The sequence below is a fragment of the Mirounga angustirostris genome, unplaced genomic scaffold (genome assembly GCF_029215605.1).
Source record: "Mirounga angustirostris isolate CCGP_5_RB_7025 unplaced genomic scaffold, mMirAng1.0.hap1 SCAF_13, whole genome shotgun sequence".
Classification (NCBI taxonomy): Eukaryota; Metazoa; Chordata; class Mammalia; order Carnivora; family Phocidae; genus Mirounga; species Mirounga angustirostris.
In genome coordinates, this window is record NW_026991721.1 from 6828105 (window position 1) to 6855548 (window position 27444).

Below are 27444 nucleotides of genomic sequence, written 5' to 3' on the forward strand. Positions count from 1 at the left end.
TGCCACGGGGTTCTGTGGGCAGCCACCCCCACACCATGCCCCAGGGCAGGGCCCCTCCGCAGGTGCGGGGAGCAGTAGCCTAGGCTCCCCCACCCCTGTGCACTCCCCAGCAGCCAGGCCCACCTGGTCCCCAGTGTTAGGAGGGCCCAGCACAGAGAGTTCTCGGGGAGGACTCGGAACGGAGGTGTGAGAAGACCATCTGCCCAGGGTCCGCTGGGCATCCTTGGCTCCTCTCCACTCCACCCTCCCTGCCCCTAACTGACCCATCCCAAATCCTGTCACTCCTCTCCCCTCCTCCTTCTAGGAGGCCTGCAGTAGCCCCCCACAAGTCCTTGGACTACTCTTGTCCTCAGGGCCCTGTGTCTTTACCCCCATTGTCCCCCCACGGCCAGCCCCCCATTCCTCTCACACCCCGAGCTCTCTCACCCCTCGCCTGGCCTCTCCTGTTCCCCAGCTGTAATGTCACCCTTCACTCCTCCAGGAGCCTCCCGGAGAAACTCCCCCCCCCCCCAAAACTTCAGGACACATGTTACCATGTGAACTTGGCATGTTTCCTTGCTAACGGGTATCTTTTTTTTTTTTTAAGATTTTATTTATTTATTTGAGAGAGAGAGAATGAGAGAGAACACATGAGGGGGGGAGGGTCAGAGGGAGAAGCAGACTCCCTGCCGAGCAGGGAGCCCGATGCGGGACTCGATCCCGGGACTCCAGGATCATGACCTGAGCCGAAGGCAGTCGCCTAACCAACTGAGCCACCCAGGTGCCCGCTAACGGGTATCTTATGGTGACACCAGGAGGGAAGGGACCTGTGTCCTCTTCTCTAGTGTTCTCAGGATCAAAGCACTTGCTGAGCGGGTGAATGGAGTGTGCGTGACCGAGCGCCTCCTTGAATAAGCCACCGCAGCGTGATTTTGAGCCAGTCGCTACCTCCTCGGGCCTCACCCTGCGGCACCCCACCCGCATCCCCCCAGCTGCAGGGAATTGGCCCCAGAAGCTGGGAGGAGGGACCCCAGGCCCCTCCAAGCTCATTCACACTCTGCCTCGATGCGTCCCAGCTGCCCACGCAGCACCTCCTCCCAGCCGCACCCTGCCCAGCCCCTCCCCAGAGCAGTCGGCACTCGGCTCCCACAGCACCTCCAACCCCAGGCGGCTCGCCATGGGGGCTCTGAGGCCCTGCGCCCCGCTCCCACTACTGGTTGTGGCCCACCTGCTGGCCCTGGGCATGGGGGCTATTGTGCTTCAGGCCCTGGAGGGGCCTCCAGCACTCGAGCTCCAGGCCAAGCTCAGGGCCAAGCTGGCCACTTTCCAGGCGGAGTAGGGGCTTGCCTGCCCCCCGGGGCCCTGGAGGAGCAGCTGGGCAGCGCCCTGGCAGCCCAGGTACACGGGGTCTCCAGCCTGGGCAATGGCTCAGAGGCCAGGAACTGGGATCTGCCCTCGGCCCTGCTCTTCACTGCCAGCATCCTCACCACCACGGGTAAGGCCGCCAGGTGGCCAGGCAGGAGGGGACTCCTAGGGGCCCTGGGGGTGTAGCCCTTCTCCCAGCCCCCACATGCCAGACAGAGCCCAGGCCTGATGAGGCCTGATGTCACAGCTGGGGCTTCCCACACCAACACCCCAACTGGTGCCTCAACTTCAGCTGCCAGGTGGGGTGTGTCCTCAGCCACACCCCCTGACACCCCCTAAGACCCAGGAGAGATGCCCAGACCCCAGGGCCTGAGGCAAGGTCAGGGGACAGGTGTTGTGGGGTGAATTCTTGGATGGAGGAAAATGGAGTGAATGGGGTGAATTCTTGGATGGAGGAAAATGGAGTGAACCCAGGAGTACAGATTAAGACCACCAACTCAGGAGACAGTGTCCAGGGGGAGGAAGTCCTGATGAGATGCTAACCATGGCGAGAGGGCACGGAGATGAGGGATGAAGGAATTCCTGGCAGGGGGAAGAACATGTGTAAAGGCCCAGAGAGATAAAGGAATGGGACCCACAGCTCTGGAGGCTTTGCATCCTGCAAAGTGTCTAAATGTTTTTTGAATTAAAGTCTATATTGCCCACTTCTGTTGAACAATCAGGAAACCTATTTGCTTTGGGCTAGAAGCTGGCAAGGGATTCTGTATTGTCTGGAATAGGCCTGTTCTTCGGGGCAGAGCACGTCCTCTCCAGGCCAGCCCAGTCCCCACCACTCCCTCTTGTCTCCCATCTGGCTTCTCTAGGCATTTGAGTATACAACCTCCAGACTAGCCAGTCCTGTTCTCCCAGCACACCCTGCTCTCCCACCTCTCCCTAAATTTTCCTGCCTGTCTCCGCCACCCCATGGCAGGGGCTGGGCAGACCCAGATGCCAGTGAGGGCTTAGCACACGGGATGTCTCAGTACACCTTCGGGAAGTGAAAGAGCGGGTATCTGTCTTCCTAGAGGATTCGGAAGTATTGTATTGGTCAAGGGCAGAGCTGAAGAATCTGAGAAAACCAACCTTCCCCTGGGGCAGGACAGTAGTTCTCAGAACTATCCCAGCTACAAGAGGCCTAAGGTGACTACCTCTTCTAATCCTTACATTTTCCAGAAAAGAGTGGCCAGAGAGGTTTGTTTGTTTGTTTATTTGCGACTGGGGGAAGTGGGGGGGGAGGCGGTGCCCAGAGGGAGAGGGAGAGAGAATTTTAAGCAGGCTCCAGGCTCCGCACAGAGCCCCACGTGGGGCTCGATCTCATGACCCTGAGATCATGACCTGAGCTGAAATCAAGAGTCGGGACACTGTAACCAACTGAGAAGAGTGACCAGAGAGGTTCGCCCGCCCAGCGAATGAGGAGCAAAGCCAGCCAGCCGGAGCCTGGGCCTGAACAGTTCCCACCATCTCGGCCACCAGAGGGCAGCCTTCTGCCAGAGGCCTTGTTCGGGGAAGGGGGCCCCACCTGGCATCCCACTCAAGTGTTCACTGCCCAGCGCCTCTCTCCTTTCCAGGTTACGGCTACATGGCCCCACTATCGGCATCCGGAAAGGCTTTCTGCGTGCTCTACGCAGCCCCGCGGCTGCCGGCCCCCCTTGCGCTCCTGGCCGCACGGCGCCGCCGCCTGCTGCCCCTGCTCAGCCGCCCAGGTGCCTGGGTCCCCAGCCAGTGGCGGCTGGATGGGGCCTGCTAGCGGCTGCGACCCTCGTGCAGCTGCCCGCACTGGTGCTGCGGGGTCTGCGGGGTGACTGCAGCCTGCTGGAGACCGTCTACTTCTGCTTCAACTCGCTCAGCACCCTGGGCCTGGGGCACCTGCTGCCGGGCGGCGGCCGTGGCCTGCACCCCGTGCTCTACCAGCTTGGCTAGCTGGCGCTTCTCGGTGAGTCCAGCTGCCACGGAGTGGGAGGGAGAGGAGACCAGGGAAGGGGGGCGGGGACCAGGACTCCCATCGAGGGCTGGGGAGGCTGAGCACACAGGTGCAGGGCCACGGCCCTAGGGTGTGGTGTGCGGGTTGTGGTTGGAAGAACCCTGATGGCAGTGTTAAGAGGATTGAGTGGCACCCGGTGCCGGGGATGGCGGGTCACCTGCCTGGGAGGGGGGCAGGGAGCATCCCTGGCCCCCCAAGAGCTGCCCTAGCAATCTCTCCTCACCAGGTTACTTGCTCCTCGGGCTCCTGGCCACGCTGCTGGCTGTGGAGACCTTCTCAGAGCTGCCACAGGTCCGTGCCCTGGTGACATTCTTTGGGTCCAGTGGCCTGTTGACCGCTGAAGGCCAAGGTGGCATCCTGGGCCAGGATGAACTGGCTCTGAGCACCCTGCCACCCTCGGCTGCAGCCCCAGAACAGGCCCCGACTTGCTGACAGGGGCCAGGTGAGGGAGTTGAGCTCCTTTCAGGTGGACAAGACTGACGACGACGAGGAAGCCTCCAGAGAGGGGAGGGGAGGGGGTGACTGTAAGGACCTCAGGCTATAGTGTATTTTAAAAGAGGGGGAGCAATAACCCCGACTGTTTTCGTCTCTTCTTTCAACATGGGACCTCTAAAGCGATCAACGACCTAAACCCCATCATCCTTAAACCCCACCATCCTTTGAAGGTGAAGGCCGAGCAGGGCCCCCGCTGCCTCTGGGAACCTCAAAGCCCGCCCGGGCCCCACTTGGGCTCGCAGACAACCTTATCGGCCTCAGCCCCACCCCCTTCCGTCTATTGAAAACCCCAGTCCTGAGAACGGCCGGCGCTGCTGTAGCCTTGTCCAACTTTATTGCTCGCGAAGATCAGGAAAGGGGGGAGGGCGGGGGCGCAGCGGTTCAGCGGCCATCCCTGCTCTCCCAGGCGGCCGGCCCGGGCCCTGCCGTCGGGGAGGGGTTGTTCTGCGGGGCGCTCCTGGGACCCCCCCCTCCCCCGGCCCCGCGAACACACGCCCACGCACTCACAAGGACAAATAAATACGGTCCGGACGGCACGGCCGTCCAGCCGCTCCCGCCGGTCGGGCCCCAGGGGCCGCCCTCCTCCGCCCGCTGCGGGGACGGCGGCGGCCCCCACAAGCGGCACGCTGCGGCCGTGCGGCCCGGGTCCTCCGGAGCGCCAGCCCCGGGCGGCGACCCCGCGCGGCGGCGACAAAGCCTGCGCGGCGAGCGGGCGGGGCCTCAGCTCAGCGAACAGCGCTCGCGCCGGCTCAGCTGCCGGCTCAGCTTGCGGCGCCGCTGTTCCAGGCCGCGTTCCAGGCGCTCGTCCTCCTCCAGGGCGCTGCGAGGACACGGCTTCAAGTCAGAGTCGGGGCCCCTGGCCTGGCCTGCCTCCCCCCCGCGCCCCGCCCCAGCATGGACCCTACTCCACTCACATCCGCTCCTTGTGGTCCAGATCCCGGACCAGCTCGTCGCGCTGGTTCACCAGCGACACCAGCTCCTCGAGCAGAAGCTGCTCTCGGTGCTGCTGCGCGGCCGTTTTCAGCCAGTCTGAGGGCGGAGGAGCCTGAGGGTCAGGAGGCGCCGGCCGCTGCTCTGTCCTGGCTCTCAGCCCCTCCCGCCCCATCTCCCAGGTCCCATCTCCCACCTTCGATAGCTAGCATGGCCCGTAGCTCCCGGCTCAGCAGCTCGAACCGCCGCTCCAGGTCCTGCTCCTCGATGCTGGGGTGGGGGAGGGGGTGGAGGTGGGTCAGGGACAGGGGAACGGGAGGGGGAGGGGTCCCAGGGCTCTGACCGCTCTCTGCACCCCCCCATCCCACCTCATTACCCGTTGGCAGGGAGGGCTGGGCTGAGGGCAGCGCTATACCCCTGTCCCTGCGCCAAATCATCTTCCTTCCAACTGTTCTCCAAATGCTGGATGTTTATATTGTCTCCTCCCATCCCCACTGCTTTTTTTTTTTTTTCCAGTTAAGAAACAACCTTGCAGGATTATTTGGATGAACATTATTCATAAACAGCAAATATTAGACTAGAATTATTCTGAAAAATGATCCAAAATGCAAAAGGGAAGCAAAACTGCCTTCATCGTGCAGGACTAGAAAAACAATCACGGCCCAGAGTCGCGTTTGACCCCACTTGGGAAACCAGCTCAGATCTCCCTGGGCCTCGGTTTTCCTTATTGTAAATAAACAGGGTCAAACTGGGGTACTCAGCCCTGACCTGCCTGTACCACGTTTTTCTCTGGGACTTGGTTTTCTGATTCATAAAAATAGTACCAATTTAAAAGGTGTACAACTTATACAGGACTTTTGAGGGGGAAAAATAAGATGACTGAACAATTTTTCAAAAAGATCTTTGCAGAAAGAAGAAAGCGGTGTAACGGTAATCGGTAATCGAAGCAGCCAAGAATCCCTTCCTGCGGGCCCTGGATTGGCAGGGGTTGGCGCCTGCACTGGGCGGGGCCTGCCGGCACTGGGCGGGGCCTGCCGACACTGGGCGGGGGCGGCCGGCACTGGGCGTGGGCGGCCTGCACTCACAGGAGCTGCAGCTGGTCCTGCCTTCGGATGAGAGCATTCTTCTTGTTGACCAATGTGAACCATTCCTGGATCAGCACCTCCTCCTGCAGCTTGTCGGCACCTTGAACCAGGCCAGGACAGTCACCAGGCCTGCCCCCAAACCAGGTGGCAGGAGTAGGGTGGCTGGGGAGTGGGGAAGGGGCTTGCTTCCTTGTGGCATCCCAGAAGCCAGAGCCGTGTGCCTGCAGCAAGCTGCTTCCCTTGCCCAGCTGCAAATGGGGACAGTGACCCCAGCCTTGCCTCCTCCCACCTCCTCCCCAGATCAGGAAGGGCTGCAGGGCTAGGCAGATCTGGTAGCATGTGTTGGGGAGTGGACTCCCGATGCCTGCCCCACCTGACTCCATAAGGCTCCTCAGCTGTGTCTCCACCTCGGCTGCCCGCCCATCTATCTGTCTCTGCTCCTGTTCCAGGGCCTGCAGCTCTGCACACACATACTGACTTGTGTCCTGGAATCTTTGCTGCAAAAAAGGGGGGCAAAGGACAGGGTGGGCTCAGCCCAGGCTCTGCCTAGGAAGTGCCACCCACCAGCTCCACCCACCGCAGACCTCCTTACCAGCCCAGCCTCTTCCCCTGGACTTGGGGGGGGCTCCTCTGATGGGGGACTCCCACCTGCAGACAGAGACCAAGCTAAACCACCTCCAACTGACACCAGCCCCCCAGGGGTTCCCCAGCTCAGGATCTGTGAACAGCCTGAGCTGAGCTGGGTCGCTAGTCCTGCAAAACTACTCACCAGGGGGCTGCTGTGGGGCTGTGGTTGTGGGTGGACCAGGGGCAGGGCTGGGGTCAGGGCTCAGGCCTTCCTGTGGAGAAAGAGGCCAGTGAGGTCTTGTAGGGGTTTCCCAACAGCCCCGCCCTGGGGCCAGCCAGAGCCTCTTGCACACATAGGGCAGGACGGGCCCTCAACCTCAGGCCCTGCCACCCAGCTGCTTCTCCAGTCTGGCTACACAGAATTCCACCCCCACCCCCTCTAGGGAAAGTGCCTCCTCAAGCAAAGGTCACGGCCTTCACCCTCCCTGGCCCTGTGGTCCTGGGCCAGTCCACTGCCACGCTTGGAGCTTCACAGTCCTCGTGCCCTGGGCTGGGCTGATGACCCTGGCTTCAGGGGCTTGTGTGAGAGTCAGGGCTGAAAGGCTGAGAAGGGCCTGGCTGGGGCCTCTCCTTCCCCCCCCCTCCTCCATGGAGCTCCCTCAGGCCACCTCTGACTCCCATCACCTAGTGCTTGCGTCTCCATCATGGCCAGGGGCCACACAGTGACACCGAGCTGACCTGATGCACCTCATCTCCAGACCTAGGCCATCATGAGCTGGCACCTCCATATCGTGGCCAAAAGGGGGCACCCTCCCACCTTATCAGTGCCCATGCCTGGAGCCTGCTGTGCTCTCCACAGAACACTCAGAAAAGGTCAGCTTGGCTGGACCTACCCATTTTAGCCTGGAAAGGCAGGGCTGCTCCTTCTCTCTCTCGCTGTCAAATAAATAAATAAAATCTGCTAATAAAAACCACCTGCTGGGAGAGGCAGCTCTGGGGGCTCAGGTCCGCAGACAGCCCAGCCCCTTTGATGGGGCTCCTGCTCTGGCCAACCCTTCTGGGTCACAGGGTGGGGAGAAGGGGTTGAACCACCCCACTGTCCACTCCACCCTGCATGTCTCTGAGAGGCATCGCTGGACATACCCCACTCAGGCGCCATCCTCTGTGGCCCGGGTCGATGGCAGCCTCCTCACCGGCCACTACCCACGCCCTGCCTGCTGACTCTACCCTCAAGTCACAACTGAGGGGTCTTCCTAAAACCTTCACCTGCTGGTGTCACTCTCCCCCGGCCCCTGTCAGCCCCCAGCCTTGTTGTCAAGGCCTGGTGGCACCTCCAACCTCAACTCCTGCTACCCCAAACCGCCCCGGACACCACCCCCCAGCCATAGGCACGGACTTTTCACTTCCCCAAATAGCTTCCTCAGCCTGGGCTGGCCTCTATCTGGGGCTGCCTACCATCAGCAACCTTCAGGACCAAGCTCAGCTCCACCTCCTCGAGGCCCCTTCGGGCTCCCACACGGCTTTCTGTCCCCCTTCCTGACCGTCACACCTCCTGAAGCCTCACTGATCCCCAGGCTGGACAGCGCTCCCGCCATGGCTTCCCAGGCCTTCCCCATCACAGCGCCCACCCCCTCATGGCTGCTGGTTACCCATGTCTCCCCTGCCCAGAAGTAGCCCCTGCAGACAGAGTGGGGCCCAGAGGAGGCACTCAGGGCCCACCTACGAAAGGTCACTGACTAAATATTTATGCGTTGGGTGCTGCGCATGTATTGACTCCTTTAGTTCCCCCAACAACCTTGTGAGTCAAGGGTGATTACCACCCCATTTCACAGATGAGGAAACTGGAAGTCAGAGATGAGGCTCATACAGAGCCGGGCTTAGGACCCAGGGCTATCCAATCCGAAGATTTGTTCCCAAGCTTGGCCACCAATTTGCTCTTTGCCTCTGGGCCAGTCATACCCTCTGGGCCTCTGGTTGTGTCTTTGTATGTGGGAGAAAGTCCAGCCCTGTGTAACCTGGGGGTTGCAGAGCTCCAGAAAGGCATCTGGGGGAGAAAACAGTTCCCCTTCTTTGACAGCACCCTGAAGTGGTGTCTCAAGGCCACTCTGTGAGGAACTTTCATGCATTTGTTTCTCATCCTCAGGGAAAGAGCACAGAGAGGTTAAATGGCTTCCCTGGGGTCACACAGCCAGTCAATACTGCAGGGCCTAGTAGAAAGTGCCATTTAAGAATTCTGGATTCACGGGGCGCCTGGGTGGCTCAGTCGTTAAGCGTCTGCCTTCAGCTCAGGTCATGATCCTGGGGTCCTGGGATCGAGCCCCGCATCGGGCTCCCTGCTCCGCAGGAAGCCTGCTTCTCCCTCTCCCATTCCCCCTGCTTGTATTCCCTCTCTCGCTTTCAAATAAATAAATAAAATCTTTAAAAAAAAAAAAAAAAGAATTCTGGATTCACAGGTGAACCTCAACTTCCTCTGCCTCTTTCTTCATCTCCCTAAGCCTCAATGTTCCCACCTGCAAAATGGGGTAATCATTCCTCCCTGGAAGGGGCATTGTGCAGAGTCAGGAGCTGATGAGGGGTCATGGGGGCAGGCCAGGCACAGAGAAGTGGGCACACCACCCACAGAGCAGGCAGAGGTAGGAGAGTGAAGGAGAAACCCCAACCTCAGCAACAACTGAGCTTACTCATACCAGCCCTGATGGGAATTCCAATACTTCCTCAAGTCTGACCCCAATTCCCCTTTCTATACCCTCATGTATGGCCCCTCCGCCAGGAAGTCTTACTGGGCAGAGGCACCCTGCTCTCCTCATTCTGCTGCTTCAGCCCCACCCCAGCTTCAAGGTGCCTCACTTCATCCCATCCAGGACTTTGGGAGCTCCCAAGGGCAGGGACCGGCCTGACCTCCTCCCACCTCATGCATGGGGCATGGAGGATGGGAATGGCCAATAAGGAGGAGTCCTGGGGCGCCTGGGTGGCTCAGTCGGTCGAGTGTCTGACTCTTGGTTTCCACTCAGGTCATGATCTCAGGGTTGTGGGATCGAGCCCTGCATCGGGCTTGGCGCTCAGCACAGAGTCTGTGTGAGATTCTCTCTCTCTCTCCCTTTGCCCCCCCCCACCCCACTTCTCTCACTCTCTCTCTAATAAATAAATAAATCTTTAGGGGGGAAAAAAAGGAGGACTCCCTTCCAGGCCTATGGGTCAAATATCTCCTGTGGGACAAGGGCTGGAGAGGGGCCTGGCTTGGAAGGACCAGATGCTGGGACTCAGGCAGAGAAAGGTATAGGATGGAGCCTCCCCTTTAAGATTTAAAGAGCCACTGACACACATCAAGGAGGCTGTGGCCAGAGGCCAACAGACCGGCCATGGTGGCTGTGTCTGACCCCTGCCAAACGTCTCCTATGGGTGCCTCCGGTGCTCTCCCTGTCTCTCATACACAATGCCGTGCCTCTGACTCTGTATTCAAGGCTCCTGCTCTGCAAGCCAGCCTCATCACCACCTGTGGGCCTTCTGGGAGATGAGTGGCAGGCAGATCCCTAAATGAAACCTGAGCTTTCCTGCTAACACACTTTTTCTGCAGCAGGTCCCCCCACTTGAGAACCACCCCCTCTCAGTTTTCATCTGGGAGAGCCTGCCCACCTTAGCAGCCCCGCTCACATGGCTGCTTCTTCCAGAAAGACTGTCCCAGTTTGTGCCCTCCTTTCTTTAGAACTCAGGGGTCATCCCCGGGCAGCTGAAGGCTTGGGTGGCCTGACAGAGCTGTCCCTGCTGTCGCAGGCAGGACCGGTGCAGTGGGCAGAAGGAACCCCAGCTAGGAAAGCCACTTCAGCGGCTCTGAGTCCTTGAGCAGATCCCTGCCTTCTTCGGGACCATCTCCCCTTCAGTGCAGTGACCATGTGACACCCTGAGAGCCCCTAACCTGAGACCTGCAGGGGCTGGGGTGGGGGACATCGGCACCCGGCAGGGTCTACGGTCTCCATCCTCCCGTTATCAGAGAAAAATGGGTCTCCAGGACCTGGAGTTAAAGATTCAAGTCAGAGATACTTGGGGTTGGGAGGCCCTGGATGGTCCCATCGAGCACAGAAGCTCTGTCCCCGCTTACAGGGCAATGGTGGCTCCTGGGTCCACCCCTGAAGGGAAAGAAACGCCCCAACCCACTTTACAGTCCATAAAGAGCGGTGCGCTGAGTGCTGAAAACATGGAGCCTTCTAGGAACTTCCTACTCCAGCCCATGATTCTACTACTTGGGTGTCAAGCATTAAAAACCATTAGCATATATCCCAAGGCTGGCAACAGAGGTGGAGGAGACCCTGCCCCGGCCGCCGCTCCGAGCCTGGGGGGCCTCGGCTTCCACGAGTCCCCAGAGCAGGAGCTCACTACCTCGCCAGCGGGCTCTTCCGCGGCACCGCGGTCCCTCCGCTGAGAAAGCGCCTCGCCGGGTCCAGCTGAGTCCCGCTGCCCTGAAGCGGCCGCCCTGGGCCAGCTCTGCCCTTGCCCCCCCCGCCCCGCCACTCCCGGGCCCGTGCTTCTCTGCCCCGCTCCCCCGGATCCCCGCGCCAGAGGAGGGCACTCACTGCAGCCGCGGCTCCGGAAGCTCTGGCCGCTCCGGCCGCTCCGGCCGCTCCCGAGTCCGCGTCGTCCACCGAGAAGGAGTTGCTGTTCCGCAGCCGCGAGCGCCTCTTCTTTAGCAGGTCGGCGTCGCGCACGTGGGAGAAGGAGCCGTGCGCGCGGGGCGGGGGCACCGGCCCGGCCTCCCCGTTGACCGACGGCCGCCGCAGCCTCACGCCGCCCCCCGCGCCCGGCGCCCCAGCCCCGTTCACCAGCCCTTCGGCCGGGGGCACGGACGCCCGGGCCCCGGGGCCGTCGGCAGGGGCCTCCGCCGCGCGCGCCTCCGGGGCGGCCTCGGCACCGTGGTCCTTGGAGGCCGCCTCGGGAGCCGCCCCGTCCGCGCGGCTCTCGGGCTCCTTGGGCCCCTTGGGCTCCTCCGGCGCCTCGGCCCGGTGCTCGCGCAGCCGCTGCGCCAGGCCCCCCGCGTCCAGGCCGTCGGGCGCGCTCGGCCGGGCGCTGGCCACACAGTACGTGCCAGCGCCGCCGCCGCCCTCCAGCTGCACCAGCTGCAACTCCTGCCCCGTGCAGAAGGCGCGGATCTGGCACAGGTACGTCATGACGATGAGCTTGTCGGGCACCGACAGCAGCACCATGTCCGCCGGCTCCAGCAGCCGCGACACGCCCAGGGCCGCGAAGCCATCGAAGGCCTAGGAACGGTGGCCTGGGGATCAGCGGCGGCGGCGGGCGTTACCCAGCGACGCGGCGGCCCCTCCCTGGGCCGCCGAGGAGTCCCGGCGAGCCGCACGCCGGGGTTGGCCTAGCAACGCCTTCCCCCTTCTATTGGGGGAGATCTAGCAGCAGGGCCCGCCCCCGCGTCACCCAGCAACTGCACACCCAAGAGTGGTTTCGTTAAAACCATCTGGTGGAAATATGCTTTAAAACAAAACTAAGCTAAACTACGGGAAACGAACAATTTAAAGCCCAAGAGAGTAAAAAATGGCAGAACTTCCAAAGTCCAGGGCTGGGGCCCTGCAGCCCATAGATTCCTCTCCTAAAGACGGACCGGCCCTAAATCTTGGTCCTACCGCCTGGCTCTAGAACCTTTCCCTCCAGGCATTGCTCCCTCCCCATCTCACCTGCTTGTTGTTCTGTTTGATGTTGAGTGGATCCAGGGAGGCATAGTCACTGCCGAGCGAGAGAGGGGATTGGTCAAGGCTGGCCTCACACTGCCCCCCGGGGAGGCTCCCTCATTCATCTCCCCCACCCCTGACAGCTCACATCTTGTCTGGGTAGAATCGGTGCAGGATGGCACAGAAGGCCAAGCCGTTGCGCCACGATGTAGTGAAGTTGGTGACTCGGACGCCACGGTAGCCAGCGGTGACTTCCTGGCACCACTCCAGCAGGGATTGACTGGAGCTGACGGGGGCAGGCGGTGCCTAGGGACACGAGGATGGGCTCAGGGAATGTGAACATAGGACAGTACCCTCTGCCCCTCGGGCAGAAAATAGCCCCAGCTCTGGGTTTGCAGGGGTCACCAGACACCATTGGCCAGAGCCTTGGGACCAGGCAAAAGGGTTTCCTGCCCTGTGGTTATCTACCAAGGTCACCTAAAAGGTCAGTGGCCCCCAGGCAAGATCAGAGGTCACCAGCAGCCACACCTCAAGGTCAGCCCAGAAAATCAGCTTAGGGGTGTCCGGCTCCATGCAGCCCAGGGAAGACAAGATGGGGGAGCCAGGGCATCCTGAGAGAGGAGAGGGTGAGGGGGGCTCCTTGAAGCTGAGCCCGTCCCACCACACCCCAGTCGACCAGGTGGGTCCATGCAGAGCCGCCGTTAGCTCAGCCCCAGGTTAGTGGGAAGCAGCAGACTGGGCCCTCGGCGGCCCCCATCCCTACCTGGCTGCCTGGCAGCCTCCCGTCCTCTTCAGGCTCCTCTGGGGAAGAGGCCCCCGAGGGCTTGAGCACCCCGGCCCCTGCCCCGCTGGCTACCTGCGCCTCAGTCAGGCTGGCCTCTGGGAGGTTTCCCTCAGCTTCTTTTCCCTTCTCAGTCCCTGAGACCCCAGCTTCTGCTTCCTGGGCCTCCAAAACACTGGATTTGTTCTCTGGAGGCCCTAAACCCTCCATCTCTGCTTCTGGGGCCCCCCAAGCCCCAGTCTTGGCCTCTGAAACCCCCAAAACCCCAGCTTCCTCCTCCTGGACCCTCAAAACTGTAGTCTCTGCCTCTGCCTCTACTCCCTGGGGCCCTAAAACTCCATGCTTAGTGACGGAGTCCTGTAAAACCTCGTATTTGAGGGTCCCCCCGAGCCCAGTCTCTGCCTCCTGGATGCCCAAAGTCTTAGCCTTCACCTTCTCAGCCTCTAACACTGTAGTTTCTGTCTGTTCAGTCCCCAGGCCTTCAGCCTCTGCCATTCCAACCTCTGGCCCTAAAACCGCCACCTCTGTCTCCTGGGCTCCTGCTATGTCATTCTCTATCCTTGGGACCCCTGAATCCCCAGCTGCTAGCTCCTGGGTCCCCAGTATCTCAGCTGCTGCTGTCTCAGTCTTGAATCCTGGGACCCCTGAACTGCCTACCTCTGTTTCCTGGGTCCCTGCTATCTCAGATTTTATCCCTGAACCCCCCACTTTTATCTCTTGGATCCCCAATATCTCAGCCTCTGCCCTCCCAGCCTCTATCTCTGGCATCCTGGAACCTCCCATCTCTGTCTCCTGGGCCCCCCATATTTCAGATTCTGCTGTCTCAGGCTCTATCCTCAGTATCCCTGAACCACCAGCTATCTCCTGGGTCCCCAATATCTCAGTCTCTGTCATCCTAGTCTTTGTCCCCAGAAATCCTGAATCCCCAGCCTCTGTTTTCTGGGTCCCCAGTTCCTCAGACTCTGCCATTCCAGCAGCCTCTGAGTCCAGGACCCCTGATCCCATGGTCTCTGTCTCCTGGGCCCCCAATACCTCAGCTTCTGTTGTCCCTGTCTTTATCTCTGGGAACCCTGATCCCCCCATTTCTGTCTCCTGAATCCCCAGTACCTCTGACTCTGTTCCCAGGACCCTCAGATCCCCAGCCTCTGCCTCCCAGAACCCCAGACCCCTAGACATTACCCCCTGGTCAGCTGCTGGTGGGGCCCCCTGGTGCCTGCTCACCTGGGGCCTGACGCTTGCTGTTCCAACAGAGGGACCCAGCTCCGGGCCTGTCCCCCCAACACCAGGGGCTCTGTCTCTCAGCGCTGCACCCTCTCTCTCCTGGCCTGCGGCAGCCCTGGCCCCCTTAAGGTCACCAAGATGCCTGGTGTGCCCTGCAGGCTCTGCTGGGGGTGTGCTCAGGATCGCGGGAGGCTCATCCCTGGTCCTGACCCCTGTCCTCCCCTGAGAGCCCCTTGGAGGAGCCTCGGGAGTCTCCTTGAATCTTGCCTCAGCCATCACCCCTATAGGCTCTGGTCCCTTAGTGTCCACATGTCCCACCTTTGACCTCTGCTCAGCATCCACTTGACTCACTTCTGAACTCTCTTCAGCCTTCCCCACTCTGATGTCTGACCTCCTAGTGTTCACCTCTCTGACTCCTGACTCATGCTCAGTGTCCACCCCTCTAGCCCCTGGCCTGTCCCCAGGGCTCCCCTCCTCCACCTTGGGTTTCTGCCCTACCAAAGAGTCTCTGGAGTCTCCATCCTCAGTGCCTCGGCCCAGCCTGGCTCCCTGAGCCTCTGTCCCTTCCTGAGGGCTTTCCTGGGCCTTGGTCTCCCCAGAAGAACCCACTCCTGCTAGGGGAGCCCCTGAGGCTTTGGGAGCCTCATCTTCCCCTTGGGTGCCTGGGGGCCAAGGGGCATCAGAGCCTTTCCGGAGCCGAGGCGCTGGGGTGGGGGCCACATCCTGGCCTGGCTGCCTTGAGGACCTGAGGAGAGAGCAAGAGAAAGCATTGGGGAACCCTGTGGCTCCCCACTGTCAGGCCCATCCCCACCCTTCAGATTGCTAGGGCACTGGAAAGGCAGGTTGGCAGGGGAATGCAGCTTTCTAACAGTGGGGCAGGGGATGGAGGTGGGGCTCATTCCAAAGCTCACCTCTTCTCTGGTGGGGTTCCCGGGGGCCTGGGGGACTTGAGCCCCACCTGGCCCCCTGCTACAGTAGCTGGTTCTGACCCCTGGCCCCGGGAGGCCCTGGCTGGGGGCGCAGGGGCACTCACAGGGGCTGGGCTGGTATCCTCCGCACTAGAAGGGCTGGCAGCTGGGGAGGAAGGAAGGGTGGGGCGCTGAGGCCTGGGCCCTGAAACTGGAGGTCCGTTCCCTCCCCAGCCCCAAACCCAGCCTGGGCCTCTCACCTGCCTGCCGGGGTTGTACCCGGCCCTCCTCCTCCTCCTCACGAAGTGTCTTCAGCTCCCGAGATGGGTCTGGGGTGGGCATGGGGGGCAGGTCAGCCCAGGGGAGGGCCCTGCAGGTCTGACCCCTTCCCCCCAACCAGAGTCTTAGGCCTACCTGGGAAACGCCCCAGCCTCAGGGCACCGCCCCGGCCTGCGAGAAGAGACAGGCCCTCCGATACAGAGAAAGAGAGAGAGAGAACCACAAGGACAGACAGAAACAAAGCCTTAACAAGCCAAAGGGAGGGATGAGGAAGCTAGTGGCTGAGCACCAGGGCGGGTGGTGAGGACTGGTGAGACTGGACTGCATCTCCCCGCTGTGCTTTTGGCCCAGCCAGCTCAGGGCAGGTACCGACCTGGGCAGGCACCCACTTGAGGCTGAGGAGAGGGCCTGAGGGACTCAGCTAAGGACCCAGGCCACCATGGGACCAGGAGCCAAGTTTGGACAGTCAGAGCTGCTGGGCAGGTTGGAACTGCCTGGGCCGGAGCGAGCCCCCAAATTGGGCATGCGCACGCAGGCCTACCCACTCCCCCCTCCTCCCTGCAGGGCAAGCGGCTCCCGCCCAGCTTATCCCCCACCCTCCCTAGGTCTTGGTGATCTCATCCCTGGCAGGCTGTGAGCCCACCTGGCTGGGGGACATGAGCCCGTGCCTCCGGGGTCCCCGGGCCATTAGCCTCCTCCTCGTCACTCTCAGCAAAGTCGTCCAGGTTGCCCACATCACTCGGCTTCACGCTCATGAGGCTCGCGAGACTCTGCATGTCATCGTCCCTGGGGAGGTCAGAAGTCAGGGGTGAGGGCCTCCTCCCTGGGGAGGTCAGAGGTTGCAGACCAAGGCCAAGGAAGGAGGGTGGGCACTCACGTGGCGCGGCCCTCTCGCAGCAGAACCCCGGAGAGCGTTAGGCTCAGCTCGGCTTGCACCACCTTCACCGACTTGGGCTTCAGCCGCAGCCGCAGGGCAACTGGGGCTGGCACGGGCCCCGCGTGGTGGGCCAGGTCCACCTCGGCGGTGGCCAGCACCTTCCGCTGCCCCTTGGACTCCTGTGGGCCAGGGAGAGGGGCCGGGGGCAGGGGCATCAGTGCTGCCCCAGAGTCCCCAGGAGCCCAGCCCCAGCCTGCCAGGCCACTCACATTCTCAATAACAAATGTCCATTCTTTGGCCTCGTACTGGTCCACGTGAGGGTCCTGGGAAAAGGACACTGGTGAGTACTGGGGCTCTGGGGTGAGGGCCGTACTGTCTCTCCTACTGCACGTGGAAGGTATGTATGCATGCTGCCCCCTCCAAGGAGACCTCCTGGCCTACCCCCACCCCCGTCTTGGTTCTTGGTCTCACCCCTCTGTTCTCTCCTATTTGGATGGGCAACCCACTGGGGATCCCCCATGGCTGCCTGGGCTGTCATTGCCCCCCCGCCATTCCCACCTATGCAGAAGGGCTAGGGACTCACCCTGTAGAGGGTCACAGAGATGTCCACGTTCTCCGGCACCATCCACACCACGGTGCCCCGGTAAGGGTTCTGGATGCCTGGCTGCCAGCTGTGGGCCTGCAGTGAGCAGTCTGAGGCCTCCCCTGACTCACAACTCTCCCCCCGCCCCACCCTTGGCTCTACACTCAACCTCATCTTTCTCTCCTTCTGTGGATTCCGATCCAAACCTGAACCTGACTCCACTCCCCCATCAGTCCTCACTCACCCACTTTCCCTGCACCCTCTGCTGGCCTCACCCCCAACCTGGACCCCCCCAGTTGACAACCTCCCCCACCTTGGAGCAGATGCGTCGGTTCCGCCGGGTCCATACCACCACCAGCTTGTCCGGTTGCCTGGGGGTGGGGAGAGGGGGGTCTACTCAGTCAGGCCCACCCACCCAGCCTCTCCATCTCCTCCAGGGTCTTCCTTCTGCCCACATCCCCCTCCCCCAGGAGAGGGCCTGGACAGCTCCTTATCTGGAGTCACCCAGAGCAGGGTGAGGCTGCTCAGGCAGGGTGGGGCCCCGGGCAGAAGGGCAAAGGCCCCATGTGGAGCAGGGATTATGAAGACAGACAGTGAGAGAGACAGAGGCGTACAGACAGACAGGCACACACAGAGACGGAAAGATACACATAAACCCAGCAAGGACCCTGCAAGAGACACACAGACTCAGAGACACCGAGAGAGACAGACTCGAAGTAAAACAAAGTCGTTCACTCACAAATATTTGGGGAGTGCGTACTGTAAACCCAGACCAGTTTAGAAGGCAGAGCAGAGCAAAGGAGAAGCGAGACCCTTCAGGGGCTGAGGACAACAGAGGTTGGGGAAGAGTGCCAGTCAAGAAGGAAAATAAATTAACAAGCTGACTTCAGGGAGATGGGAGAGAGCCACTGGGGTCTCCTTGAGGTTGGGGTGTCTGAGTAGAGGCTGTGCGAGGGTCTGGAGAAGGAGGGCTCAAGGAAGAAGGAATGGCAAGTGCAAAGAGGTTGGGGGGAGGCTCGGGGTCAGAGTAAGGGGCAGAGGGCGGGAGGTGGTCAGAGAGGCAGAGGGTCAGCTTGTCATTAGACACCCACCCAGGGCCCAGGGGCCCTGAGAATCAGCCATGCTCCCCACCTCTCAAACCCCGAGCCCTGGACTCTAGCTTTGCAGGGCCCCTGACTCCCACAAGGGGCATCAAGGAAGACTTCCAGAGGGTGACCTCCAGGCTGAACTGCATATGCCAGGGCAGACTCAGAGGAGAGGCAGACTTGTGAAGAGACAGATAACACAAGAGCGAAGAGTTGCCTGGGCAGGGCCTAGCCCCACAGAACTGACACGTGGCTGGGCCTGGGAGGGAGAAGGCCCTCTTGGATTAGAGGGTCCAACTGCTGTCCAGGAGGGTAGGGATGGTTGAGGGGACCATGAGGCCGAGGACAGTACAAGAGGCTTTCTTGCCTGTACCTAGCCCCATGCCAGGACACTTAGGTCCACCCACCTCACTGCCCCCCTGCAGGCTGAGCCAGGATAAATGGCTCTCCAGGAAACCCCTGAGGAGGCTGAGGCCCAGTGAGGTTGGGAGCCAGGCAAGGTCACAAAGGTCAGCCCAGAGCCGTCCGGCCTGCAGCCAAGCTCCCCTTCCCAACCCCAGACTGCCTGCGATGGCTGAGCCAGGGTAGCCATGGGGCCTTCCCAGAAAGGGGAAGCAGACAAGGGGTGCCTAGAGAGGGCGGGGCCTGGCTAGGCAGCCTGACTCAGGCTGGGCACTCCCTCCTGGGGAGCCAAGACCTGGGCAGGGGCAGCTTCCTAGCCTGGGCTCCCGGCTAAGAAGCCCAGGAGGCCCTGCCCACCCCCGTGACTCAGAAGCACTGACACTGCCCGCACCCCAGGCCTGCTCTCTGGGACCGTGCCCAGCGTCCCCCTGGCCTCACCCAGGATGCTGGGGCAGAAGGCCGAAGCCAGAGGCCAGAGTTCAAGTCCTAGCCCTGTGCTGTGTTACCTTAGCCAGCCCCTGGTCTTCCCTGGGCCTCACCAGATGCAGTGAACGGCCCTCTGGCTGGCGCAGTCAAAACCGGGGATATGGCTGCTGCCCAGGGGACCCTAGCCTCCTGCTCACTCCCCTCCCTTTGGACCCCATGATCCCTTCCTGCCCCCACAGCTCTTCCTCTTGGGAGCCTAAATTTAGCCCCGCCTGGAGGGTGAGGCCCCCACAGCTGTGCCCTAATCCAGCCAAGGGAAGCTGACACCAGCGAACACGTATATTTAGGGTGTGACGCAGGGGTCCCGGCAGCTGCGGGTGGGAGCATGTGAACAAGATGCCCCCGGGGCCCTGAGGCAGTCGGGGCCAGGTCCTGCACTCTCTCTCACGTATCTCCCCCCAACCGGGCCACCTCGCCCTCCCCAAGCCCTCTCCTCCCAGATTCACAGCCTTCTAGGCCCTCAGGCCCCTTTAAGCCCAATCCCTGCCTCCCTCCTCATCCCTCCCGGTGCTCAGTTTCCCCTTTTAAGGACATTGTGGAGACATCCAGCCTCCCAGCACCCACTGTGGCTGAAGTGTGTGTGTGGGTTCCTCTGGCCCAACAAGTGGGCAGGGGAGGAGGGGGCAACATCCTTGTTCTGAGCAGTCCATGGGGGTTTCTGCCACAACCACGCCACCCGCAGACCTCAGAATTTGCTCCCTTTTCTGATGTTACCCTGAACCATCCCTCTGGTCACAAAAACAGGAGGCCTCCCTTCCCCCAGGGCTGAGCCCCATGAGGAAGGTGTGGGCACGGACAGATGCTCAGGCCTGCAAGTTCTGACCTCCACTCCCCAAAAGCGACCCACACCCCCAACTCCAGGGGTCCCACAAGCTGCAAAGGCATTTTTCAGTCTCTGTGTCTGGGACACCAGGGCCCAAAGTGGGGGCAAGGGGCCATCGGGCTGGGGGCAGGGCTCTCTCGGGCTCCAGCGGCCTCATGGGGTCCCGGCGAGTCTGCGGAGCCCCCCGGGCCTCCCTGCCACTCACCATTTCTTGGTGCACTCCACCACCAGCTCGTGGTAACAGGCCACAAACTGGAACTTGGCGGCCCGCTTGCCCACGCGCTGCAGGCGCTTCCACACCGAGGTCATGGCCCCCGCCGCCCCCGCCGCCGGCTTTTCAGACTTGGGATTCCCGCTGGCCCGCGACCGCTGGCCGGGCCTGGGTCCCCATGGCCTCCCGGGCTGCTCTCCGCGCTGCCCGCCCCGTCCGTCGGAGATGTCCGAGGCTCGGACCCGGGGCCGATCACCCCGCTGCCCCCGCTGGGGCCCGCCGGGTGGTCCCGCTGAGTCCGCGGGCTCGACCGGGGCGCGTCGGGTCGCGGGAGCGCTGAGCCGCGAGCGCGCCGTTTCCTGGAGCCGCACCCCCGTCGGAAGGCGGGCGGGGCTCCGGCGGGGGGCGGAGGCCGGGGCCGGGGCGGGAGCGGGGGGCGGGGCGGCCCGGCTTCCGGGGCCTCGCACCGCCACCGCGGTCGGGGGGGTCGGGGGGGGGAGCGTACCAAGGGGAAGGCCTGGACCGCAGCGCCTGCTCGTAGCGCGCGGAGGCGGTGTGGACGCGCGGGCCGGGGAGAGAACTACCAGCAACTTGGTGCGGCCCCGGCGAGCACTGCCCGGGCCGCCACCCTTCCTGCCCGCAGCCGTGGGAAGTACGCACTGATGGCCCCATTTCACAGATGAGGGAAACAGAGCCCCAGAAAGAACAGACTTGCTCAGGGCCACACTGCGAATCTGGGCCAGAGCCAACTGCCAACACTGGGGTGGCAGACTCCTGCTGTCACCCAGGTCTCAACCTAAGTAGGAAGGAGCAGTTAGGGGTCAACCTGGGTGGCCCTACCTGTGGGCAGCACGGCACCTGACTCCTTAGCTGTCAAGTGGGAAGATAGTCCCAACATCCCACAAGCAGCTGATTTCCAACAAGTGTGTGACCTTGGGCAAAGTAGCCTCAGTTTCTACCTCTGTTAAATAGGGATAATTATAGTTCTGACTCTTACACAGTCACTAAAAGTATGAAATCTTGGGAAGCATTCAGTACGGAGACTGGCTGATTTCCTGAGGTCTCATTGAACGGAATCCGTTATCGCAGGCTGGAAAGTGTGCGTGTGTGCGCGCGTGCGCGCCCACGTTCATCACACACGTGTTTACTCTCCCTCCCCTAAGAAGCCTGCCCCAGGCGTTAGCCGCCTTGTTCACACCTAGATTAGAGCCCTTATCGCCTACCCGCGGGCCCGGCATGGTAATGAGCACCTGCAGGTATCAGGCCCAGAGTTAGAGAACTGCCCCGGGGCAGCATATCAGCTTCTTTCCCTCCCTGCCAGCACTCAGCAAGATTTGTGAATGGACTGCAACCTGGTGCTTAATAGATTCTCGGTTTGAACAGGGTATCTGATCTGCCAAGAGTGCCCACTGTTGTTTCCAGAGGCAAGTGACTGTGCACAGGGCGTGGGGGTGAGCAGCCTGTACACCTAAGTGTGTAACTTCGAGGTCCCTCCTCTTTGTCTCAGGGAGTTGTGGGGGTTTTATGTGTGTGCCTGGAGGTCTGAACACCCAGCATCCCCAAATGTGCAGGCTTCTTCCGGCGAGCCTGACACGCGGGTTTGGCTCCCAGGCCCAGGGGTGTGGTCCTCGGTTTCCCTGTAAGAGAAAGTCCCTTACATACAGGCCTAAAGGCTCCAAGTGCTGTGGGGGAGCCAGGCGGCCTGTATGAGAGTAAGTGCAAAATGGGAGTGCCTGGCACCCAATCATTCCTCACTGAAGCTGGATCTCATGCCCTGGAGCGCAGGGCCCTGCCCCTTCCCCCCCCCCCTCTCGCCCAGGGCTTATGTGGCCTCTAGGGAGGTGTGGGCCAACGGAACTTCACCCCCTTCTGCCTCTGCAGCTGTTTCCTCCCACCCAAAGAGCACTCACTAGCTCCCGGGCCCTTCCTGGAGGCGCCTTCCCCTCTCCCGCCGAGGGGCCCCTAGGCCCGCTGGCTCAGGCCCACCCATTTCCTGTGCCGCCCCAACTCCGCCCCCACTTGGGGTGGAAAGTTTTTCTCAAGATAGGCGGCTCCTTCTCCTTCCTTCCCGGAGGACCAAAGCGAGTTGGGGATGGGGGGGCGGGGAGGGTTGGGCTCCCAGATCTCCGGCCAGAGGGGAAGTTACTCGCCCGCCGTCGCAGACCGCGGGACTAGCTCGGCCAGCTCCGCATGTTCCCCAGCCCGGTCGGTGGAGGGAGGATTCGCACTCCGTCGCCGGCAAGCCTTTCTTCCACTCCGGGGTCTTGGGCGCCACCTGCCGGCGGAGCGCGGGACCGCACTTTCCAGAATCACCACTATCTCCCCGCCCCAGAGCCAGGCATTCAAAACACAAGAACGCAGAGAGAGTATTTATTTACCTTTGTGCCCAAGAGTCTGGCCCCTAAACTTAAATATCCAGCACGGAGCCTTGGCCCTCCCGGCCGTGGGCGGGTGCAAGAATGGGGATGCCCTGGTCTAGAGCAGTGGAACCCAGATAGCAGAGGTGGGATGCCCCTGAGCCAGCAGCTGCCAATAGCAGCACAAGGTGAAAAGGAGATGGGAACCAGGCACTCATCCCAATCCCAGAGACGTCGAGGGGAGTGCCAGATGCTTTGGGCCCCACCACCAGACTGAAGGTTGGCCAAGCTGGGGTGCACACATATGGGAGTAGAGGAGGTCCAGTGCCAGGGGCAAAGGCTGTAGCCCAGATGTCTGCCCCAGTGCTAGCTAACCAGTCAGGAGAGAGGGGGTTGGCAACTTTGCCTCTGAGGGGCCCAAGGCTTGCCTTCTTGTGAAGTGAGGTGGGACAGGGGGAAGCAGGCACTATAAGTCTGAGTACCTAGTAAGGGGTGAGTTTCTGAGCCTTTTGCATGGGTGCATGTTCCCCCCACCCCCAGCTCTTCAGAGGCTGATGTGAAAGGCGTCCTGCAGCCACTGGTCCCGGGCATTGTGTGTCTGGGGCACAGTGAGGGGTGGCGGGTCCGGGGGCAGGCTGGCATCAGGAGGCTCATCGTCATCAGACAGGCCAGCATCAGGTGGATAAGAGCTGTCTGAGTGCAGGGAGGATGACAGGTCCTGGCACAGGCTCAAGTCTTGGCACAGGTGCTTATAGTCTTGGATTGACTCGTACAGGCCCCACAGCTGGCACAGCAGGGACATGTCCAGCTGCCGCAGCCCCACCTGCAAAAGACTGAGGGTGGGCTGGGGTTGGGGTCCAGGCCACCCTCAGCCCTAGCCAATCTTCCTGCACCTTTCTAAGCACAAAGTTTTGTGGACAGCAGATGCCACCTGCAAGCTGTGACTCTTTAGGCAAGTCACTGACCCTCACCTGTAAAATGGGGATAACATTTACCTAGGAGGATGGAATGAAATAACACGAAAAGAGCATTGAAAATACATGGTAACTATTGCCATAAACGGTAATTATAATCATTGTTACTCTATCCCCTCTGACCCAACCGGCTTCTGGAGTTCTTCTGAGACTCAAGCCATGAGTTCCCGATTCTGTGCCTCTGGCTGTGCTCCGCCCCGGGACCCTCACGCTCGGCGGCAGCCCCCCGCCCAGCTGGCCCCGGGCCCAGCCACTCACCATCTCCTTGCGCAGGGCTGCTAGTGCTGAGTCGAGATTGACAGGGCGACGCGGGCCGAGGGGACCGGCGGCGGGTCCCGCGTTGGTGGCGCCCGCAGCGTAGCGGGGCCCATCTGGGATGCGGGCCGCGCGGCTCAGCTCGTCGTGGATGCGGCTGCGCTGGCTGTAAACGCGCTCCAGCTCCCGCCACGAACCCCCGCTTGCGTTGAGGAGACCGCTGAGGCCGCGCGGTAACGGAGGGAGCCCGGCTAGGGCGCAGCCAGCGCCGCCCGGCGCCTCGGCCGAGGGCAGCCCATTCATGGCCCGGCCGGCGCGGACGGCGATGCTGCCTCCTTCCCTTCAACGCTCCGCCCGGGCCGCAGCCCGCAGGCCCCGCACCGCGCGGCCCCGCCGGCCGAGCCCAGCTGCCGCCCGCAGGCCGCGCTTTGTTCCTTCCCCGACTCCTCCGACTCCGCCCCTGCCCCACCCCCTTCGCATGGGCGGGGCCTCTCTTAAAAGGGCTACGGTGGTGGGGCCACATCGTGAAAAGCAGAGAAAAGGAATGGGGCATCCACAGGAAGGGAGCCAGGAAAGGGGGCGGGCGAAGAGACCAAAAGCGGCGAACGCGGTTCCTTTAAGGTTCTTTTTTGCTCCCCCCCACAACAATGTGTTTAATTAATCTGCTCAATTTTAACTCCCGAAGGAAAGGATCTAAACCTGGGGGTGGGGGATCGGGAGACTTGGATAAGTCCATACTTGGTCCCTAACGGGCAACCTGACGCCCTGTCAGTGTCTCAGTGTCTGAGTACCTGGGCTGGGCATGAGGTGGGTCAGGATGATGGTTAACAGAATGCTCAGGGGAAGGAGAAAGTAACCAAAGGGGACTAGAACCCAAAATCACACTCAAGGGTGGGAACTGAGCACTGGATGGCTGAGGAGGCTGCAGGGATGCCGCAGAGGTCCACCCCTCTTGTTCCTGCTTTTGAGGGAGGCTATGACCTCCTCCTCAGAAAAAAAGTGTCTCATAGTCCTCTCCCTCCTTCCTCATTCGGAGTGGGGGAAACCAAGCACAAACAAGCCCAACTAATCTCTCAGGGCATCAAGGAGAGCAGACTGGTAGGGTAAGAGGCAAAGGCAGGAAAAAGGCGAGTGGAGCTGGAGCTGGCATGCACACTCAAAACCAAGAAAAGAACAAACCACACAAGAGGATAGCTGTTTTTCTGGACAGGGTTTTTCTCAGGAGGGGCCTCTCAGTGTTGCAGCTGCCGAAGGCTGCGCAGAGCCTCGGCACAAGCCCGGATTAGGCTACACAGCTGGATGCTAGTCTCCAAGGAGGCGCTAGAGCCCAGCTCAGCTGAGGCCCAGGTCAGCTTCTGCAGGAGGGCCTCCTGTGTGCAGGCCAGGACATCTGCATTTGGAGGCACAGCAGGAGGGGGTGGCCCCTGGGCTGCCTTGAGCCCTGCTGCAGCTCCCTCACAGTGCTCTGGACGGGGTACTGGGGGCTGAGGGGCTGGCCGAGAGCCCAAGGGGAGCTCCGAGGCAGAGGCAAGCTGGTGTTCCCGAGCTTGGGAGAGGGCAGCCTGGGCATTCAGAGCTAAAAGAGGAGAAAGTGGGTGGAATGGTCAGGAAGCCTGTCCCCCATCAGCCCTGGGCCACCTCCTTAATCTTTACTGTTCTGCTCTTTCTATGCTTGAGATGTTTTTCCTGCCCCTCTATAAGGTAACTCATCCATTTTCTTCTTTGTGCCAGAGTTATTTATGCCCTTGCTTCATCTCTCCCATCAGGACTATGCCCGATTGAGCTCAGACTCTTTATAGTGCCTGGCACACAAGTATTTAGTGCTCCTACTGAGTGAATGGTCCTCTCTAGAGCCGAAAAGGGAAAGTATCTTACCTCCACCTCACCCAGAGACTCCACTGTCACCTCCCAAACCTACTGTTCCCGGGCCTCTCTCACCACGCAGCTTCTCCACCAAGCACACTCGGCCTCTCACCCGGATTATCTTTATCCACGTCTGAGTCGAGCTCCTGACAAGCCACGCAGTAGATTTTCCGCTGTTTGTCTTGGAGGAGGATCGTCTAGAAGCAGAGTGCACGGGGGGCACGGATGAGACGCAGGGCGATGGGGTCCAGAGGGGAGAGTTGCGAAAGGGCCGTGCGGCCTGGTCCGCGGCCCCATTCCGGATCCCACGTCCCGAGTCTCTCCTCACCCCGCAGTCCGCGCACGTCTCGCCCAGCATGCGGTAACCACGCAGCAGGTAGTCACCCATGAGCCGGGAGATGCGATCCTGTCTCTCCCTTCGCGCTTGCAGAACCTTCGTTTCCGCTTCCGTTGGGGGCTCCCAGGAGAAATCGTCGGCTTCTGGGGAAAGAGAGGCACAAGAGACAGAGGGGTCTTGCCCGAGCGGGATACCTCTTGCACCCCGCAACCACAGGCCCCCAACAGCCCAAAGCCTCACCAGCACCGTTCAGAGCCATGTTGCCGTTGTCGCCACTAGGCTCACCGGACGTGACGTACAAGCAGAGCGCTTTCCGCTCGGCTCCGCCCCCTCTATTTAGGCCTAGGATGAGGGCGGAAATGGCGCCTCTCAGACGTCAAGTTGCCCATAGTGGGGCGTGTCTGCTGCAGGAGACCCTGGCCTGTGGGCGAGCCCCTCAGCCCGAACCCGGTAGACGATCTTTGGGCTGGCCGGCCGCAGGAGGGGAGTCTCCGGGGTAACGCCGCTCGGGTCGCAAGACCTGAAAGTGGCTACGCGGGGTCGCCCTTCCCGCCAGCCGCAGATGGAGAAGACCGCTTGGCATGAGAAATCCCAGCTGGCCTCCGTCTCCCCTTGGATTTCCCTTTCCGCACAGGTCGGACCCGGGGCAGGCGGGGCAGTGGCGTAATCAACAACACCCTTGATAACAAGTGGTCCCTTGAGCGCTCGTACAGCCTATTCAGTCCTCAGTGCTTCTCACTTCCGCCGGCAAGGCAGGCCAGGCGGGGGTCGTTCTCCCTTTCTATACCTTTCAGCCTATTTCAAGACACCCTCACCCCCTTCTGCATGTTCGGAGGCCCAGTCTGCCGATCCCCTTAACCCCAAGGACTGGGACTGATGCGAAGTACGCCCCTCACTTTTTCTTTTCTTTTTTTTTTTTTTTTTGAAGGTCCAGCAGTTGCGGAGGGGTTCCTGCTGGATGGTGAGGCTGAAGGACCTCATAGATACGCTTATGACCGTTATGCTTTTTTTAGGTGGGTCTCTGTTAAAATTACTAGTGCTCCCTGAACACTGGCCTTGATTCTTCCCCCTCTTCTGTGTTCTTTTTCTTTCCCTTACTAGATTTGGAGAAGCCAGATGGGGCAGACAGTGGTACCCAGATGTGCAGCCTGAAGTGCCTTAAGGCGGTACACCAGGGCAGGGGAGAAGGAGCTAGGAGTTAGACCCTCGTAATCTCATTGGCAACCTCCTTCTTTAACTAGACAGCACGTGCTTCTGTATTCTTACCTGAAGATTGAATGCCCTCCTCCTGGCCCCATCTTCCTTCTTCATAGACTCCCTGGAACAGCCGTTTTCTGACCCTTACTGATGCCTGCTTACTTGGAGAGTCCTGTGCCCCTCTTCACTCTCTCCATCTACCGGCAGGCTCTTGGGCAGCAGTGTTCCTGACTCAGGGCCTGACCCCACGTTAGTTCGGCCAAGCTAAGTAGAGGAACTCTTGGACTCTAGCCAGCATGTACACCTCTAGGTCCATACTGTCTTCAGCTCCCAGCCCCATCCTAAATTCCTCAGTGCACCCTTCTGTGTCATCATCATGGCCAGTATCCACTCAGCCAACAGCTTATTCTTCCTGGCACCAACTAAGACCCTGGCACTCGCCCTCCTGTTTAATCCCTGTCATTTACTCCTCATGACAGCCTTATCGGGAAGGTACTATTGTTATCCCCATTTCACAGAACAGGAAACAATAATTCTTTTAAAACATAAATCAGGAGACACCTGGGTGGCTGTTGGTTAAGTGTCTGCCTTCGGCTCATGTCATGATCCTAGGGTCCTGGGATCGAGTCCCACATCAGGCTCCTTGCTTGGTGGGTAGCCTGCTTCTCCCTCTGCCTGCTGCTCCCCCTGCT

At 61.0% G+C, this 27444-nt stretch overlaps 4 protein-coding genes across 15 annotated transcripts; 1 reads left to right on the top strand and 3 right to left on the bottom strand.

Moving 5' to 3' along the window:
* Positions 1–1142: 1142 nt before the first annotated feature.
* On the top strand, positions 1143–4660 carry KCNK7 (potassium two pore domain channel subfamily K member 7). Its single transcript, XM_045893302.3, is given in 5 exon segments — positions 1143–1313; positions 1316–1474; positions 2952–3116; positions 3119–3316; positions 3591–4660. Coding segments are annotated over 5 exon segments (885 nt in total). The 5' UTR covers positions 1143–1156; the 3' UTR covers positions 3797–4660.
* On the bottom strand, positions 4177–20166 carry EHBP1L1 (EH domain binding protein 1 like 1). Of its 12 annotated transcripts, none has more exons than XM_064576157.1 (20): positions 19764–20166; positions 17076–17133; positions 16763–16872; positions 16449–16502; positions 16180–16358; positions 15946–16088; positions 15438–15473; positions 15284–15352; positions 15027–15189; positions 12877–14860; positions 12262–12419; positions 12120–12168; positions 11010–11690; positions 6644–6713; positions 6467–6540; positions 6248–6371; positions 5875–5974; positions 4986–5059; positions 4774–4888; positions 4177–4679 (listed from the first exon to the last, which is right to left on the bottom strand). In XM_064576157.1, the coding sequence occupies exons 1-20, from the start codon at positions 19764–19766 to the stop codon at positions 4580–4582; spliced, it is 4344 nt and encodes a 1447-aa protein (XP_064432227.1). In that variant the 5' UTR covers positions 19767–20166; the 3' UTR covers positions 4177–4579. The 12 variants fall into 12 exon arrangements, with proteins under 12 accessions (XP_064432227.1, XP_045749248.1, XP_045749249.1 ...); XM_045893292.3 differs by having other exon boundaries at positions 16763–16858; positions 19764–20165; XM_045893293.3 differs by having other exon boundaries at positions 6467–6522; positions 16763–16858; positions 19764–20164.
* A 1957-nt stretch (positions 20167–22123) lies between these two features.
* Positions 22124–24411, bottom strand: FAM89B (family with sequence similarity 89 member B). Its single transcript, XM_045893304.3, has 2 exons — positions 23359–24411; positions 22124–22949 (listed from the first exon to the last, which is right to left on the bottom strand). Exons 1-2 carry the CDS (start codon positions 23656–23658, stop codon positions 22671–22673), a joined length of 579 nt encoding a protein of 192 aa, XP_045749260.1. The 5' UTR covers positions 23659–24411; the 3' UTR covers positions 22124–22670.
* A 139-nt stretch (positions 24412–24550) lies between these two features.
* On the bottom strand, positions 24551–26014 carry ZNRD2 (zinc ribbon domain containing 2). The gene is made up of 4 exons (XM_045893303.3): positions 25796–26014; positions 25547–25698; positions 25331–25415; positions 24551–24931 (listed from the first exon to the last, which is right to left on the bottom strand). Exons 1-4 carry the CDS (start codon positions 25812–25814, stop codon positions 24588–24590), a joined length of 600 nt encoding a protein of 199 aa, XP_045749259.1. The 5' UTR covers positions 25815–26014; the 3' UTR covers positions 24551–24587.
* Positions 26015–27444: the final 1430 nt, after the last annotated feature.

Bases quoted from the DNA above. Each gene is read 5' to 3' on its own strand.
- ZNRD2 (XM_045893303.3), bottom strand. The intron at 25,416-25,546 runs GTGAGGAGAGAC...CTCTGCTTCTAG, and splicing joins AGACGTGCGCGGACTGCGGG to ACGATCCTCCTCCAAGACAA. The intron at 24,932-25,330 runs GTGAGAGGCCGA...CTCCTCTTTTAG, and splicing joins CGTGGATAAAGATAATCCGG to CTCTGAATGCCCAGGCTGCC.
- FAM89B (XM_045893304.3), bottom strand. From the start codon at position 23,658: ATGAATGGGCTGCCCTCGGCCGAGGCGCCGGGCGGCGCTGGCTGCGCC. The intron at 22,950-23,358 runs GTGAGTGGCTGG...AGTCTTTTGCAG, and splicing joins CAGCCCTGCGCAAGGAGATG to GTGGGGCTGCGGCAGCTGGA.
- EHBP1L1 (XM_045893292.3), bottom strand. From the start codon at position 19,867: ATGACCTCGGTGTGGAAGCGCCTGCAGCGCGTGGGCAAGCGGGCCGCC. The intron at 16,359-16,448 runs GTGAGTGGCCTG...CCTGGCCCACAG, and splicing joins GGACATTTGTTATTGAGAAT to GAGTCCAAGGGGCAGCGGAA. The intron at 12,420-12,876 runs GTAGGGATGGGG...TCGTGTCCCTAG, and splicing joins GGAGGCTGCCAGGCAGCCAG to GCACCGCCTGCCCCCGTCAG.